The 14,482-nt window shown below is 40.9% G+C and overlaps 1 protein-coding gene across 6 annotated transcripts; it reads right to left on the reverse strand.

The window, feature by feature from the left end:
• Positions 1-108: 108 nt before the first annotated feature.
• On the reverse strand, positions 109-11,635 carry LOC113584856 (phosphomannomutase 1). Of its 6 annotated transcripts, XM_035525088.1 has the most exons (9): positions 11,590-11,635; positions 11,279-11,389; positions 9,402-9,513; positions 7,221-7,297; positions 6,162-6,253; positions 5,644-5,743; positions 4,932-5,007; positions 2,167-2,282; positions 109-1,961 (listed from the first exon to the last, which is right to left on the reverse strand). In XM_035525088.1, exons 2-9 carry the CDS (start codon positions 11,357-11,359, stop codon positions 1,839-1,841), a joined length of 777 nt encoding a protein of 258 aa, XP_035380981.1. In that variant the 5' UTR covers positions 11,360-11,389; positions 11,590-11,635; the 3' UTR covers positions 109-1,838. The 6 variants fall into 6 exon arrangements, 5 of the variants coding, with proteins under 5 accessions (XP_035380981.1, XP_035380985.1, XP_035380983.1 ...); XM_035525092.1 differs by lacking the exon at positions 109-1,961 and adding an exon at positions 1,970-2,084 and having other exon boundaries at positions 11,279-11,633; XM_035525090.1 differs by lacking the exon at positions 109-1,961 and adding an exon at positions 3,045-3,233 and having other exon boundaries at positions 2,189-2,598; positions 11,279-11,633.
• Between the last annotated feature and the right edge of the window lie 2,847 nt (positions 11,636-14,482).

Here is a 14,482-nt window from a genome sequence, read left to right on the forward strand (position 1 = left end):
TTAACTTGTCCATTTACATGATACCAAACAGATGCTAATAGCTTCCATTAATTTTCAGAGATTTCTTGTTATTTTCTATGCTCCATTACAGTTTCAGACACACAACCATAATTTCCCAAAAATATTTATTACATCCGTACAATAAATGGGTAGTGCAGAGACACAGTGTCAATCATACGATTCTGATTTCTCACACAGAATTTGCAAAATGAGGTAAAGGTTTTAGTCTTGGTGATGGGAGTGTGTTAACGGTTATGTGGGCAGGCTATAAACTCTGTCCAGTCATGCTCTGACCCATTTTAAAGGCTTAAAACATGTATGTATGTATGTATGTATGTGTGTATGTATATATATATATATATATATATATATATATATATATATAAATATATAAAATGTACATCATGATACAGAAGTGAACCATTTCAATCAAAAAGGCAAGTCGCTGAAAAGAACAGATTGCGACAGTAATCACCCAATCATCCTTGGTTCACGTAGTGACGGAGTGATTTTACTGGTCCTGGTTTTTCAGGACATGTGCAGATTGCGAGCAGGATGAGAGCACTGAATGGTCTCACGTCGCGTTCAGATCACGTTGCTTCTCAGAATCAGTAGAATCTGATTCTCCACTTCATACATCCCATATGAAACCATTAAAAATGACATACGAGTTATTTTCAAGTCACGCCATATTCATAAGCCAGCACAGACATTTTAAATGCTTCAGACAGACGTCTTTGGTCTGTTTTACAGTTACATCCTGTTATTTAAAGAAAAACAGCTACTGTTGGCATAGCCGTACTATACAGATTGACATTTGGATTAGTGACATTTTAGCACCTTGTGTCAGTTTAGAATTAATTTAATTGTAAATGGATATTGGCCTTTTCAAAGGCCCTTTTTCCTTATTAGAGCTACATTTACATACAAGGTCACAGCTGTGTTCACATATGCAGCTGTCAGGTGTTCTGACTCTGGATCAGTTTAGCTTATTGGCTCTCAATGCCTGGAGTAGTCAGGAAAGACGCTCCTGCACTCCTGGTGCTCCTCTACTGATGTGTTCAGGTAAGGATCGAGCTCGGTCATCAGCTGCCTCGAACACTCTGGAGCTGAGCTGACCAGCCGGAGCTTCGGAGATCTGCGCTACGGCACGTTTTGACAGTATCGCTCCTAACACACCTGCTAAGCCTGATGAGTTGAATCAAGCATGTTTGGTCAGGATCCCATTAGGCTGCGCTGGAGGCACGGCTCCGCCGTTGCAGGAGCTGGCCAGCTCTGTCTGTGCTGTTGTGGTGCAAGTCCAGTGATTTACTACAGAGTGTCATCCAACCAGCAGGGGGCAGAATGGGTCTGCACTCCGGGATAGCGCAAATAGAGGATGTAGGGAGAGGAAACTGGGGAGTTTCTCCAACCAGCCCCTGTTCTTCTGCAATGGTTGTGGACTTTGTACTGTTAAATGAGAGCTGCTCAAGAGCACCCAGAAGATACATGTGTGTATGACCACAGTCAGCACAATCAGTACAAAGGTCAGGTAATATTCATACTGGGAGCTGGGCTCACTGAATCTCAGCTCCATCACTATCACTGAAAAGGCTTTTACAAATAAAACAGTCACTTCATTAGTAAAATTTTAAGGTTAATTTCAGTAAACAAGGTAGTTGTTGATCAGGGTGATTCCTACTGGTTATTTGTTTTGGCTAATGTTTGTCATCAGGATTTTTTGTCCATAACGTACAATGCTGCGGTCGGTGTAGTACCAATCAGGGACAGCAGAAGGTGCCAGTAAGCTTCAACTAGGCGATCCTGGTCTGTGTCTGTGTGAATGACCGCATGTGCTGTTAGGCTTCGTTGGGCGGTGCACTGCAGAACATTTCTCGGCAGAGCCGCGCCGTGTCTTCCGGGGAGTATACGGTGAAACCAATGGTTCGGGGGTCCTCAAAAATTTCATAATCGTTTCCACCCTGTTTTTAGACAAAAATGATTAAGTCTTGCACAATGAGTGCCTCTCTGTACATCAGTTTGTGTGTCTATTGGTTGCAATGTCTCCATTTCCTCTTCAAGACTCTTAAGTTGGATTATGTTGGCTATTAGAGGCAAACAGAGAAAAACTATGGAATGTCATGTGAACATTAACCTCAACAAACACACTCTTATTGCAGGACTCACCAGTGAAGTTTCATTCCCGAAGAAATAAATAGCTTCTAATCCCTCTCCCTCTAGAACATCCAAACACAGACGCTTATCCCAGCCCTCAGGGAACACGTCGAAACTGATCAATCCCCCTACACACACACACACACACACACAGTTTTAGTATCACATTTCAATGTTTCTTGATAAATCATACTTGATTTAAAACACACTAGTGTTATCAAATCTCCCATCACCACTCTTCCTTCTCTGTGTCTAACTTTACACTTAGCATGTGACAAACATCATCTCATACATATGACACATGGTTCTACCTTTAAGGGCAACCCTGCTAACCCACATGCTCTTACGCAGAGCAGAAGTCACAGTTAGGTGCTATTAGGGAACATCTTCAGTCAGGCCCTGCTGTGCAAAAGGGCATCAGGGCCTTCCTGTGTACCAAACTATCTAAAGAATTTAACAAAAACAAAAGATACTGAGAAGCATCAAAAATAAACTTTTGTTTCCATAGTAATAGTTGCTAACTCTGTTAGCAGCTGCAGTTATTATCAATTAGGACTTTAAGTAAATAAATGCATACATTACAGATTTGACAATGGTAATAATGATTCAAGGTCAGTACATTGTACGTTGTGTCTGTGTGCTACTTAAACAAAGGGTCTGATATTCTATTAGCATGGAGTTCATAATACTGTAGTAAAGAGTCTGTGTCTGCAGAAGGTGATGTTAACGAGACACAGGGAACTCTGTGGCCATTATCTGCTCTTTCACCATGAACTTACTACACCTCATTCCTGTGAGTAACATTCAGACAATGTTTGGATAACACTGCAGTTTTATGAAGTGTTTGTATGTGTGTGTGCGCGTGCACTAGCATGAACAGCCAGGCTCACTGCGCGCTCTCTCTTTTCAGTGGTGCTGCGCTGGCACCATGGACCAGTCCTGTTCCTGTTCTTCTGGCACCATGGACCAGTCCTGTTCCTGTTCTTCTGGCACCATGGACCAGTCCTGTTCTATGCTCCTCCACAGGAGGCAAAGCCTTGGCGTAGTTTGTTTTCTGATCACGTGTGCACACGTGACCGCTGAACCAGAGAGCGAAAGAGAAAGGGAGGCACGAGATGCCTGGTGATGGTTTTTCTCTGACATTTCCTCTCATTCATTTTCCCTCCCTCCCTCCCTCTCTCTTTCTCCGTCTCTCCCTCCTCTTTTTTGTGCACTACGTGACACATTCTTTAGTCAGTATGGTTGCTCCAGTGTTCTAGTTAAAGAAATTAAAAGGGAGGTTAATTACCCCTAAACACACACACACACACACACACACGCACGCACAACCTCCTTCTAAATGGCCTCACTGCATGAGTCCTTTTAGTGCTGAGCCAACAGCTGGTGAAGCTGTAGCCAATCAGATTACTGTATTTCAGCTCACACCCCCATCATCATAATGATGATTCCACACAAAGAACACCAACTGAAGGCAAAGTACATGTCTGTGGCTGCTTGTGTGCTTGAATGCAACTGCATGAAGCAACAAATGAAAGGGAGTTATAAATTGTACACATTCTCTCTCTCTCTCTCTCTCTCTCTCTCTCTCTCTCTCTCTCTCTCTCTCTCTCTCTCTCTCTCTCTCTCTCTCTGACCTAAATGTTCTCACAAAAGCAGCAACATGGGGGGGAAAACCATTTTTTTTGGCTGCTCCTTACAGTTAAGCATTCAGTTTGAGGTTATTTTGTCACCGTATCATGTGACAGTGTATGTCCTCACAATAACAGGGTGTGTGTGTCTGTAAAAGGAGTTCTTTCAAAGATGATTGCACTGAGTGTGCTACCACATTTACGCATGTTTGCCTGAAAAAAACAATGTGCTGGTTGTGTGCTGTGTGTGTATGTGTGTGTGCTTATGTAACTGAATACATTTTTATTGCTTCCATGTCTCTGGGAGTGAAGCTTTTGCATAATCTATTTGGCTATATTCAGTGATCAGCACACTGTCCATTTAACAGTGTGTGTATGTGCATGCATGTGTGACATTCTACGATGAGTGTGTGCGTGAGTGCGTTTGCTTTGCTATGTTGTATGCCGTGAGTGTGTTTGCATTGCAGCTTCTGAGTGCCTTTGTGAGGAAAAACAGCACTGTGAGAGCATGACTATTACGGGAAAACATTTCACAGATCATTAACTAATGTACCCACGACAGAAAAACACTCAACACCCATCCAGGCAAGATGGGGTCTGGGGCAGAGAGATGAGCCAGCCAAACAAGGACAAATGTCCTGACGCAGGTGCAAAAAAGACCGCTCACAGGGACACATCACGGGCCACCCATACCAGAGAAAAATATTCACCAACTGCAGCCTGCTTGTGATTCAGTACAGCTTTTTGCTTGTGCAAGTGATAAAATGCAAAACACGGAAATGTGCAAGAGCGCGTTTAAGCCAGGGCGCATCTCGGATTGTGCCAAACAAACTTCGTTTATCAACCTGAATAACACAAAGAGCCCACAGCTTTGAAAAAAGCCCAGACCTAAAGACACTGAGATCAGGGTAGTGCTAAGCCTGTATTACTAAACTCAACTGATATAAGGCCAACCCCCCACCCCCGGGTTCTTCCATGGCCGGATGTTCAAAAAGAATGATAGCCAGTTTAAAACCTTTTTGGACCAAACAAATGAAATACTGCATTGGTGATAGGAACCATAAGGACTGTGATGTTGACATGCATGTGACAACCCAAAAAAGCTTCATTTATAAAAAGCGTGTGACGCGTGTGAAGCTGGTTCTGCACCTCGGGTGAATCTCAGCCCTTTTCCTGCAAACTCCTCCTGCAGGGCGGCGACAAACTTCTCCCTGATCTTCTCTTTCTGCGTGGGGGAGATGGGAGCGGAAACTCAGCGCTCCATGATCTATCTTAAGAATAATCTCACAGCAGTGTAAATTAAGACTATATATTGTGCGTCTTATGAAAAAACTATTTTTAGCAGTGTTTATTTCACTACATCTCTGTATCTACAGTGCAGTAAAGATATAATATATTCGTAGAACAGGAATTACAATTTAAATATGAATATAAATAGAAATAATGAATATAAATATGTATATAAATATGAATTCCCTATAACAATATTTGTTCAGCATCTTGCCTGGTCTAATTCAGAATTCCGCCCAGTGATGGTTAAACTCTTTACATTTACATTCCTCTGTTCTAAAGCTGCCCCACATTACTGCAAATGGCCTGTCTTTGCTAAACAGGCCATCTTAAGAGTACAATGTAGGTTTTATTGTCTGTGGAGCTACATGTTGTCAAGGTCAATCCACTTACCAGGAGGGGCACATTATGACGGGTGATATTAAGAAGACAGCCTTGTGGTTCTATATTTATAATTACAATGACATTTTTCAGCATATTTTGGAGATATATTTTCAAACACAATGTGTTCTTAAGAATCAAAGCATTTTCACCGAGTGCCAGAACTGCAGACCTTTACCATCATGTTTACCTTGTCAATTTCTGCAAATTCGATTCGCTCTTCAAGAGTGCAGCTCCGTCCAATAGGAGAGATGTTGATCATTCCATTACGAAACTCAATGAATGTGCCCCTGTGGATAAATGAAATGTCACACAACACAGCCTGATGCAGCAAGTCAAATGTTTGAGTAAGCCGTATGTGCCGTCACACAATGGCCTTCAGAGGCCTGGTATAGGATATAGTAAAGTGTGTAATATATTAGCCAGTTCATCCCATTTTAGGTAAAAAAAGAAAACAGAGGTCATCAACATCAAATAGAAAAAAGAATAGGTTGTCAAGGAGACAATCAGAGTTTGGAGTCGGCTGTGCCATGAGGGAGCAGAACAAGACGAGGACTGTTATTGTGGTCTGATTATTTCACACGCTGCTTCCTCAAACACCTTCTTAACCTTTTTTCTTAATCTTTCGGCTGGTAGCTGTTTCACATATACAGGATAGCAGACTGAATATGGGGGGGGGGCACGAGGACCTGGGAGCAGATGGCTCACCTCTTCTTGGGCAGCTTGATGAGGCCCATGTATCTGAGGCAGAAGTTAATGAGATCCTGGAGCAGCTCTTCACCGAGCTGGTTCTGAATCGCCTGCAACATAGCAAAGAGTACAGACAGGCAAGGTCAGGACAGTAACCCAATACTAAAACTGTAGAGACATGGCTGTAGAAATGTAACACAGATTCAGGTTGTCAGTCCCCAGTAATATCTGCAGCTGTCTTTGGTCTCCTCTTTGGACTCAGGAAAGGAAAGGCCAGGAAATCTCCCTGTGCTTCACATACACAGGCCAAAAGGCGCCACATTGGTCTCAGAGTCAGAGGTGCCAATAAATACGTGATGAGCATTTTTTTGTTCAGTTACCACGTCCTTTGTAGCCAATCGTCTGTGAAGACTTCACTCACTCAATGTACCCTTAAGTAGAGTCACTATGTGAGAGAAGGGGAATCCTGCATGTTTGGGTTAAGGTCACCTCACCTGGGTGGGTTTTCTTCCACACTTTCAAGGAAACACATTTATAAACCATAATAAGAATATCACCAAAACATTGAATCTTAACTATAACATGACAGAAACAGTAAACACTGCAATATAAGATAACTAAATTGGGACAAAAATGAAGATGGATATTTTTGTGCATAGCAGAATTGTTAAAACTAATATGAATTGTTAAAACCAAAAGGGCATTCAGCCAGATGAATAAATGCATATAGGTGGCACATCCTGTACATCCCTGACTAATACTACAAAACACAAAACTAATGTGGAACACGATTAGTCATATTCAGTTGCATAATTCACACTCTAATTGGATCATTTGAAGTACTCGAAATACTAAGTTCATCAGATTACACAGCCACACCTATACTTGTTGTTCTGTAACTGAACCTGAAGGAAGATCCTGATTTATTGTATGTATACAGTGTGTATAGTGTGTGTGTGCGCGCGCTTACTTGTGCCTTTGTTTGGGATTACCTACAGTGCAGCAGTACACACACACACACACACACACACACACACACACACACACACACACACACACACACACACTTCTGCTCACCTGTTTGGACAGCAGTTTTCCATCTTTGTATTGCACAGTGCCATTTTCAGCAAACACGTAGTCAAACTTGTGTATGACTGCAAAGGGAGAAGAGAGCACTGTCACTAAAATGACCCACATGACCCAGAGCACATCACATACTGTAGTTACAAAAATGACCAATTCCTCTTCTGGGTTACGCTGCTCAACAAGTTAAAAAAAAAAAAAAGCTTTAAAAAGCCTGGAAAGGATGAATATATACATCATCAATAAACACTAATAATCAATAATAATCCCATGTATCACAATAATCCCTTAATACTGCTAAACAATAATCACAATAGTCCCTTAATATGGAACCACTATACAGTATCATATATTTGCACTGGCACAGAATGTGTTTACAACATCATTTAACTTTGCTAACCTCTATGGAGTGATGCCTAAATCCCTCTCATAAGAGGACAGCTCCTGCTAGATCAATTTATTTTAAAATCAACCAAGAAGGGCGTAGTGTCTCTGTCCTGGAATGTATGTGAACACAGTGTCTTTTCAGCCCCAAATACTAAACACAACCTTCAGTCTGGCAGCTTCCCTGCTAAGGTCCGAGTTTAACAGCTTGTGAAGATCAAAGCATTTAAATGTGTGTGTGAGAAAGTGAGCGTTGTTCTACAAATGGACTTGTGCAGATCAGTAGCATGTGTGATGACCCCCTGAGCAACAAGTCTCGGTAGAGGCCTCTGTAGGCTGCTGCAAAGAATCCTGGGTAGGCTTCAGTTGAGCTCAGTGTAAGACATAATACCTTGCAACCAGGCTCAGGACCGTATAGAAGAACAATCTTCTTTAGGACAAGGTCAAAAGAATCTTCTCTTGGAATGTGGTGGTAATGGGCTCCAACTGATGTGGGTGTTGAATATCAGTTTGCATACATTGACTAATATATGGCTTGGATGTAATTCTTGGATGCATTCTCTTCTACTAATTCTGAAGTCTGCATCTTTATTTTATATTTGAATATTTAACTTTAAAACTATCTGACTGGGGATTTCGGAATGACAGTGTAAAGGTAAAAGTGAAGTGTTTAATCTGAATGGGTATCATCAAGACTGCAAGAGCACAGACATGACAGAAAAGCGCACAAAAGTGCATTGCTCTGACTCAGGAGTCACTGACCTAAAGGAGTATAAAAGGTGATTCAACTGTGGTTCAGAGTGTCAGCTATTAACCGGTTTTCCCACTTTCCCACACTGTTTGTAAACACAGACAGAATGTGTGTGCATGCTTGTGTGTGTTTGTGTGCATTTAGGGGCACTGGACCAGGGTCTTTTACCATGAGCTAAAAATATTAAAGCATGATTGTAAACAAGCTCACATGTAGTCCTGGTCCTCCCTCTGGTACACTTTCAGATGCTGCTGCTGACTGTCCTACCTCCTACATATGGCAGACCCGCTCATAGCAGACCCGCTCATAGTACACCTGTTCATGACAGAGCTGCTCACAGTAGACCCACTCACAGAAGACCTGCTCATGACAGACCTGCTCACAGTAAACCCGCTCTTGACCCACCCAGTCTCTACAGACCTGCTCTCGACATCCAGCTGACAGTAGACCCACTCACAGTAGACCTGCTCTCAATTCTCAGCATTAAATTACAGTTGGGTAGGTTGAGCTACATACTAGCCCATTATACAGTAAACATTTTGAAAGTTGAAAGTCAAATTCTAAAACTGAGGTAACCTTTAATATGTTGTTTTGAGAAAGCCTTTTATTTAAAATAATTAAATGAATTAGATATTAGCAGCAACTTCTTCAATTCCCAGCTAATATGACATATTATTAAGTAACTACTATTCAGTAACTACATTGAAAATAATATGAAATATATGTAGTATACAAAAGTGAGGACAGAGGAACAGGACCCATAGTAGTATGCACTTTTGAAGTAGCAACTATTTCTGTGTGTATTTTATGAACTAGTTTCAAACCCAAGGCCCATAACAGAGATGCGTGCATTTGCTCATTCATGATTTCCTTTTCTTTTCTCTTCTGTTCTTTTCACAGCCAGAGTTCATCTTAGCCTTTGTCTGTTTTTTGGAGCAAATTAGTCTAACGGAGATCAGAAAAGAAAGAAAGAGACACCGAGACACAGAGAGAGACAGAGAGACATAGAGAGACATAGAGAGACATAGAGAGACGCTCACCATCATCCCCGAGCTGTTCAGCAATCTTGGAGTAGTCTGACCCCCCCACCACACCGATCTTTACTTTAGTACGCAGGGACTGGAAAAACACCTCCAACTGAGGATCAATCTTCTGCAGGTGCGCACACAAACACACACAGTAATCTGATTTAACAGTAATCTGATTTAATGGTAGAACAGTGATGGATGATTTTTGCACTAATTATGGAAAAGTGATTTGGAAAATATGCCAGTCTGGTTAAACCACTGACTAGAATCTCCATACCAAGTATACTAAGCACACGTGTGTGTGTGTGTGTGTGTGTGTGTGTGTGTGTGTGTATTGTGGCAGTTAATTAATCTCCACTAACTGTCTACAGACAGTTAAACCACACCCATTCTCTCTCTCTCTCTCTCTCTCTCTCTCTCTCTCTCTCTCTCTCTGTCTCTGTGTGTGTTGGGGACAGTTAAATATTTGCTGAACTGGCACACATGCATGTCATCCAACACTGCTTAAATAATTTGCCGCAATGTGCTAGCAGTAGGTCTAGTAACAGTAAAGTAAAAGACTATAAGCCAGAGGTAGCTCGGGTAATGGCTGCAGCATCCTCCCCCATGTCTCTGAGCTTGCTGTCAGCTGTAATGCCTGTTCCATTAAATACAACAGTAGCCTGCTTATCCACAGACACATCCTGTGTAAACCAGCCATTTTACATATATTTTTATGGAAGCACACAGGTCCTGGAGACCTACCACGCTGCAGTTAAGTACAGTCCCCATTTAGAAATGCTCCTTAAAACCTTGTTTAGCAGGCTCAAGTACATAAAATTCTACAGCATAAGTAAGGCTGAGCACCCCTGATGTATAAACAAATAAGATGCAACATTTTCAACTTATAATTTGATTTGCAGACCGTTGCTGGTAGTGTTACCTATGTAGCATCACAGTCCTGTGACCTGCTCTGATGACTCAGAAAGCAAGAACAATATATTCTTGGTCGTCAGGAAATAGCCTTACAGTGCCTCTTAGGCTCTGTTAGAGACGTGAGGAAACGCACGTCTCAAGATTACGAGGGAACAACAGTTTACCTCGATTCAACTGTCATAGTCTAATGGTGTTTTTTGCCTGCGTGTCACCACATATGGCTAGTAGTGAACGTATAGCTTATGACGTGTATTCCTCGGCAGCCTGGACTGCGCTCTTCATGGGTAAACCTACCGCCTCGCGTCCCTGCCTGCGAAAATCCATTCATAAGCATCACGTTTCCGCAAACAGATACTACACCACGTCTGTGATAAGTCGTAAACAAATGACGTCTAGATAAATCTAGAGAATCCCTACGTGTCCTGCACTAAGGTAAATACAGCGATAAGCGTGGTAGCACCAGTATACAAACGGACTACCACAGTAGAGGCAGCCTGTGTAACGCGGTTACATAACTTAATAACGGTAAGTGAACTTTGTGAGCAGGTTTCCCCAAATGAAAGGGCCTCATTCAGACTGAAACACAACATCATGCACGACAGAACCGTGGCGTCATATTTTAAATATAGGCCATGCGCGCCAAAGTATTCTGGCAGTGACAACTTTGAAAGACAGAAAACAGCACCACCAAGAGTGACAGAATCACCAGGAAAAACGAAGCCGACATCGAAATGCGTAGGCGCTGCGGCCAGCACATTCCGCCAGACACTCACCTTCCGTATTAACTCTAACGTGCATAAGGTAAATCAGATCTACAAATACAAGCCTGATAAGCCTCACAAGCCACATTCATGCCAAAACCCTAAAGTTCAACTCTCCCTAAACGATTGTTTCAGAAGCAAGATCACCGGGGACCAGTTGTGAGGCGTGTTAGATTAGCTCATACCATAGCCTCACGTCAATTAAAAACTTACCTCCCTCGGTAGAGTCAGCGTTCCGTCCACATCAAATAAACACAAAATATTTCTGTCCGCCAGGATACTTTTTGTGTCCATTTCCTTTTTGTCTAGCAATTAAAACGGATTCTAGATTAAAAAAAAAACAACAAGCGAATCAAGCGAATGATCTTATTCAAATCAATGACTCAAATATGAGTTGAATCGCTAGCCTAATTTCGAATAAAACGAAACAATTATTGTTTCACTTCTTCCTTTAAACCGAAAGATAAAATAAAAAAACCTTATTTGTTATAGCTGTAATCGTTGAACAATAATAACTACATAACTGTTCCGTGTAGTTGGTAGTAAATCGTGCAGCGTGTCAACACAAGCAGTTTCGCAACTGTCTATGCATATAGTGAGAGCCAATAAAAATCGAGTCTCTGGTCACATGACTAAAAGGGGCGTTAAGGTGCGTTAATATTCTAAAACCTGACACCCCAGCATTAATCTTGTCAGTTGCTTGACCTTTCACCTAAAACACAGCAAACGTAATCACATCATTTACGTCAACAACATTTTGAAATGTACCTTGAAAATAAATGTCAGATTAATTATTATTCTTTATAGACTAACCATAATGTGTAGTGTGTGCGTGCCATACGCTAACCAGTTATTTACTTTCTTTCATTCATATGGACAGTGTCGAGTATCATACCTCACTTGGCGCCTTTGTTCGTCTCGACTTTGGAAGGCTTACACTGCCCTCTGGTGGTTGGGCTGGCTATAATTCAAGATTCAAGACTGCTCATGCGCATTTATCCACAATACAGATAATTCATAAATACAATGAAAGACTTATACTACAGCAGCGTGCTCTTAACTTGTAAAAACATAAGGGTAAATAAAATTACACGGGGTAGTTATGGGAGGGAGAATTTGTACATAAGAGAAAGGAGTTGCTCATGTTAAACAAGTACACCAGACAACAACTAATAATAAAGGTAGCAAATATCAGAAGTGACATTGCACTGACGTGTGTCCTTCACACATAAGTAGCAAAGTTTTCTTACAATCTAAACCTCTGGTTATATTATAGACCTTTAAAAATTCCAGACCTTTAAAAAGTAATGTGCAAAAAACATCTTCATCATGTATTGTAAGTTACAAAAAACATAACTGCTGGTAGGCTAAATCATGACAATTATATAACATTTTCAGATTTAAAAAAAATTATAAATGAGTAATGCCAATGTCAAACACAAAATACTTTTTAATCCCATCAATGCAACAGCAAAATCAGTCTTCGCCCTCTTAAAATTATAAGGGTTTTATATCCAGGAGCAAACTGTTAGGCCCAGACAAACTCAGCCATGTTTTCATTTTCTGGAGGCTGGACTACTGTAGTGATCCTTCAACTGTAATATCCCTACCGCATGAATCCCTTTGCTTTAATCTCCATACTGGTATTCCCAAAAGTACCATGAAGCAGCATTACTCCAAATGTGGATACTGTTTTACAGTTAGCTATCAGACTTTAAAGCCTGTTTATAAATCATCAAATGGTAGAAGGTAGTAGAACCCCAGTACTTCAGGGAGATGTATATAATCCCAATATATACAACCAAGATTTAGAGTAAAACCCAGAGCATTCATCTGCTATATTACCCTTGCTAACTGTGGGAAGATCTCAGATGTGCCCATTGTTTAGCAAATGAATTACATTTGTGTGCTACACAAATGTCGTATACAAATAAATTTGCCCCAACAGCCAGTGACATTTAGTACAGCAGACCAGTGGTATGTTCCGTCAGTGCTGCAGATTAAGTGTGGCAATATTGGTGCAGCAAGTAGAAATTTTCATTTAAAAAAAGTTAAAAGCTTTTTTTTTTTGTTTTAAAGTTCTCTTTGATATCTTTAGAGTAACACACACACACAAACACACACACACACACACACACACACACACACACACACACACACACACACACACACACACACACACACACACAATTAACTAAACTTTGTTTTTTATCTTTTTATTTTCCAGCTGTAGCCAAAGGACATGGTAAAAAATATCAGTATAAGGTCAGTATAAGGTCAGTTATACTTGGTAATGTAATGAATTTCAGCAGTGACAGACTGATACTCCAGTGAGCCATTACACTACTATATTCGGGAAGTCTGTCAGAAAATCCAGTGCTGATTTGCATGAGGAAGCTTTTCCTGTTGGTGACATTTGACCTTTGACATTAATGTTTGTGAGATTTTGTTTAAAGCTGGAGTAATGATAAAAATGGGTCTGTTTAACAACAACAACAAAAAAAAACTAAACATGTTTAAAAAAAGTATCAGTGTTATACATTAACCATCACTTCAAGTCCATTTACAAATCAGGCCCATGCTTCTGTAGAGGTGCTGGGGTGGACATGCTTCTGTAGAGGTGCTGGTGGGAGATCAGATCTGTAGTGGGAGGTCAGGTCTGTAGTGAGAGGTCAGGTCTGTAGTGGGAGGTCATATATATTATAATTATGAAAATGATCAGAATTATCTCATGAGTTAATGGCAATAATTAACTGAGCTGTGTGTGTATATGTTTGTGAATGTGTATATACATACACTTCTGCTTTTTATGTCTCTGACAATACACTCAAGCTGTATTTACAAACTAATTCATTAAATAAAAATTTAATTAGTCCCAGTTACATATTATATTTCAGTTATATTTATCTAAAACATGTGTACCTCTGTGTGTGTGTGTCTGTGTGTGTGCATTTGTTTGCACACTGCAAGTTCAAAGTATTGACATATACACTTTACATAGTCCTGTTGAATCTTTTGAACACATCAAAGATCCCATTTCCAGACCACATCACTCTTTACAGGTGTCTGCATGCATCGCACTGCTCATTTAGGCCCATCTGTCAGCCATTAAAGCAAGTGTCTTCCACAGGGTGAGGCATGTTTAATGGGAACAATGTCCCTTCCCCTCCGCTTCTAACATTCATCCTCATAAATCCCCTGATAGGTGACGCCCTGATGACTGTAAAAGGTTTGCAACAAAACTTTCATGCACAGCCGATTCATACAAATACATTTACTACAGGGTTTACTTGGTTCTTCACAATCACAGATTAATTGCACTGTAGATAAGTTTGCGTGTGTGTGTGCGTATGTGTGTGTGTGTGTGTGTGTGTGTGTGTGTGTGTGTGTTTGTGTAAAGATAGATAAGTTAGTACC

This window comes from Electrophorus electricus, chromosome 4 (assembly GCF_013358815.1).
Source record: "Electrophorus electricus isolate fEleEle1 chromosome 4, fEleEle1.pri, whole genome shotgun sequence".
In the NCBI taxonomy this organism is placed as follows: domain Eukaryota; kingdom Metazoa; phylum Chordata; class Actinopteri; order Gymnotiformes; family Gymnotidae; genus Electrophorus; species Electrophorus electricus.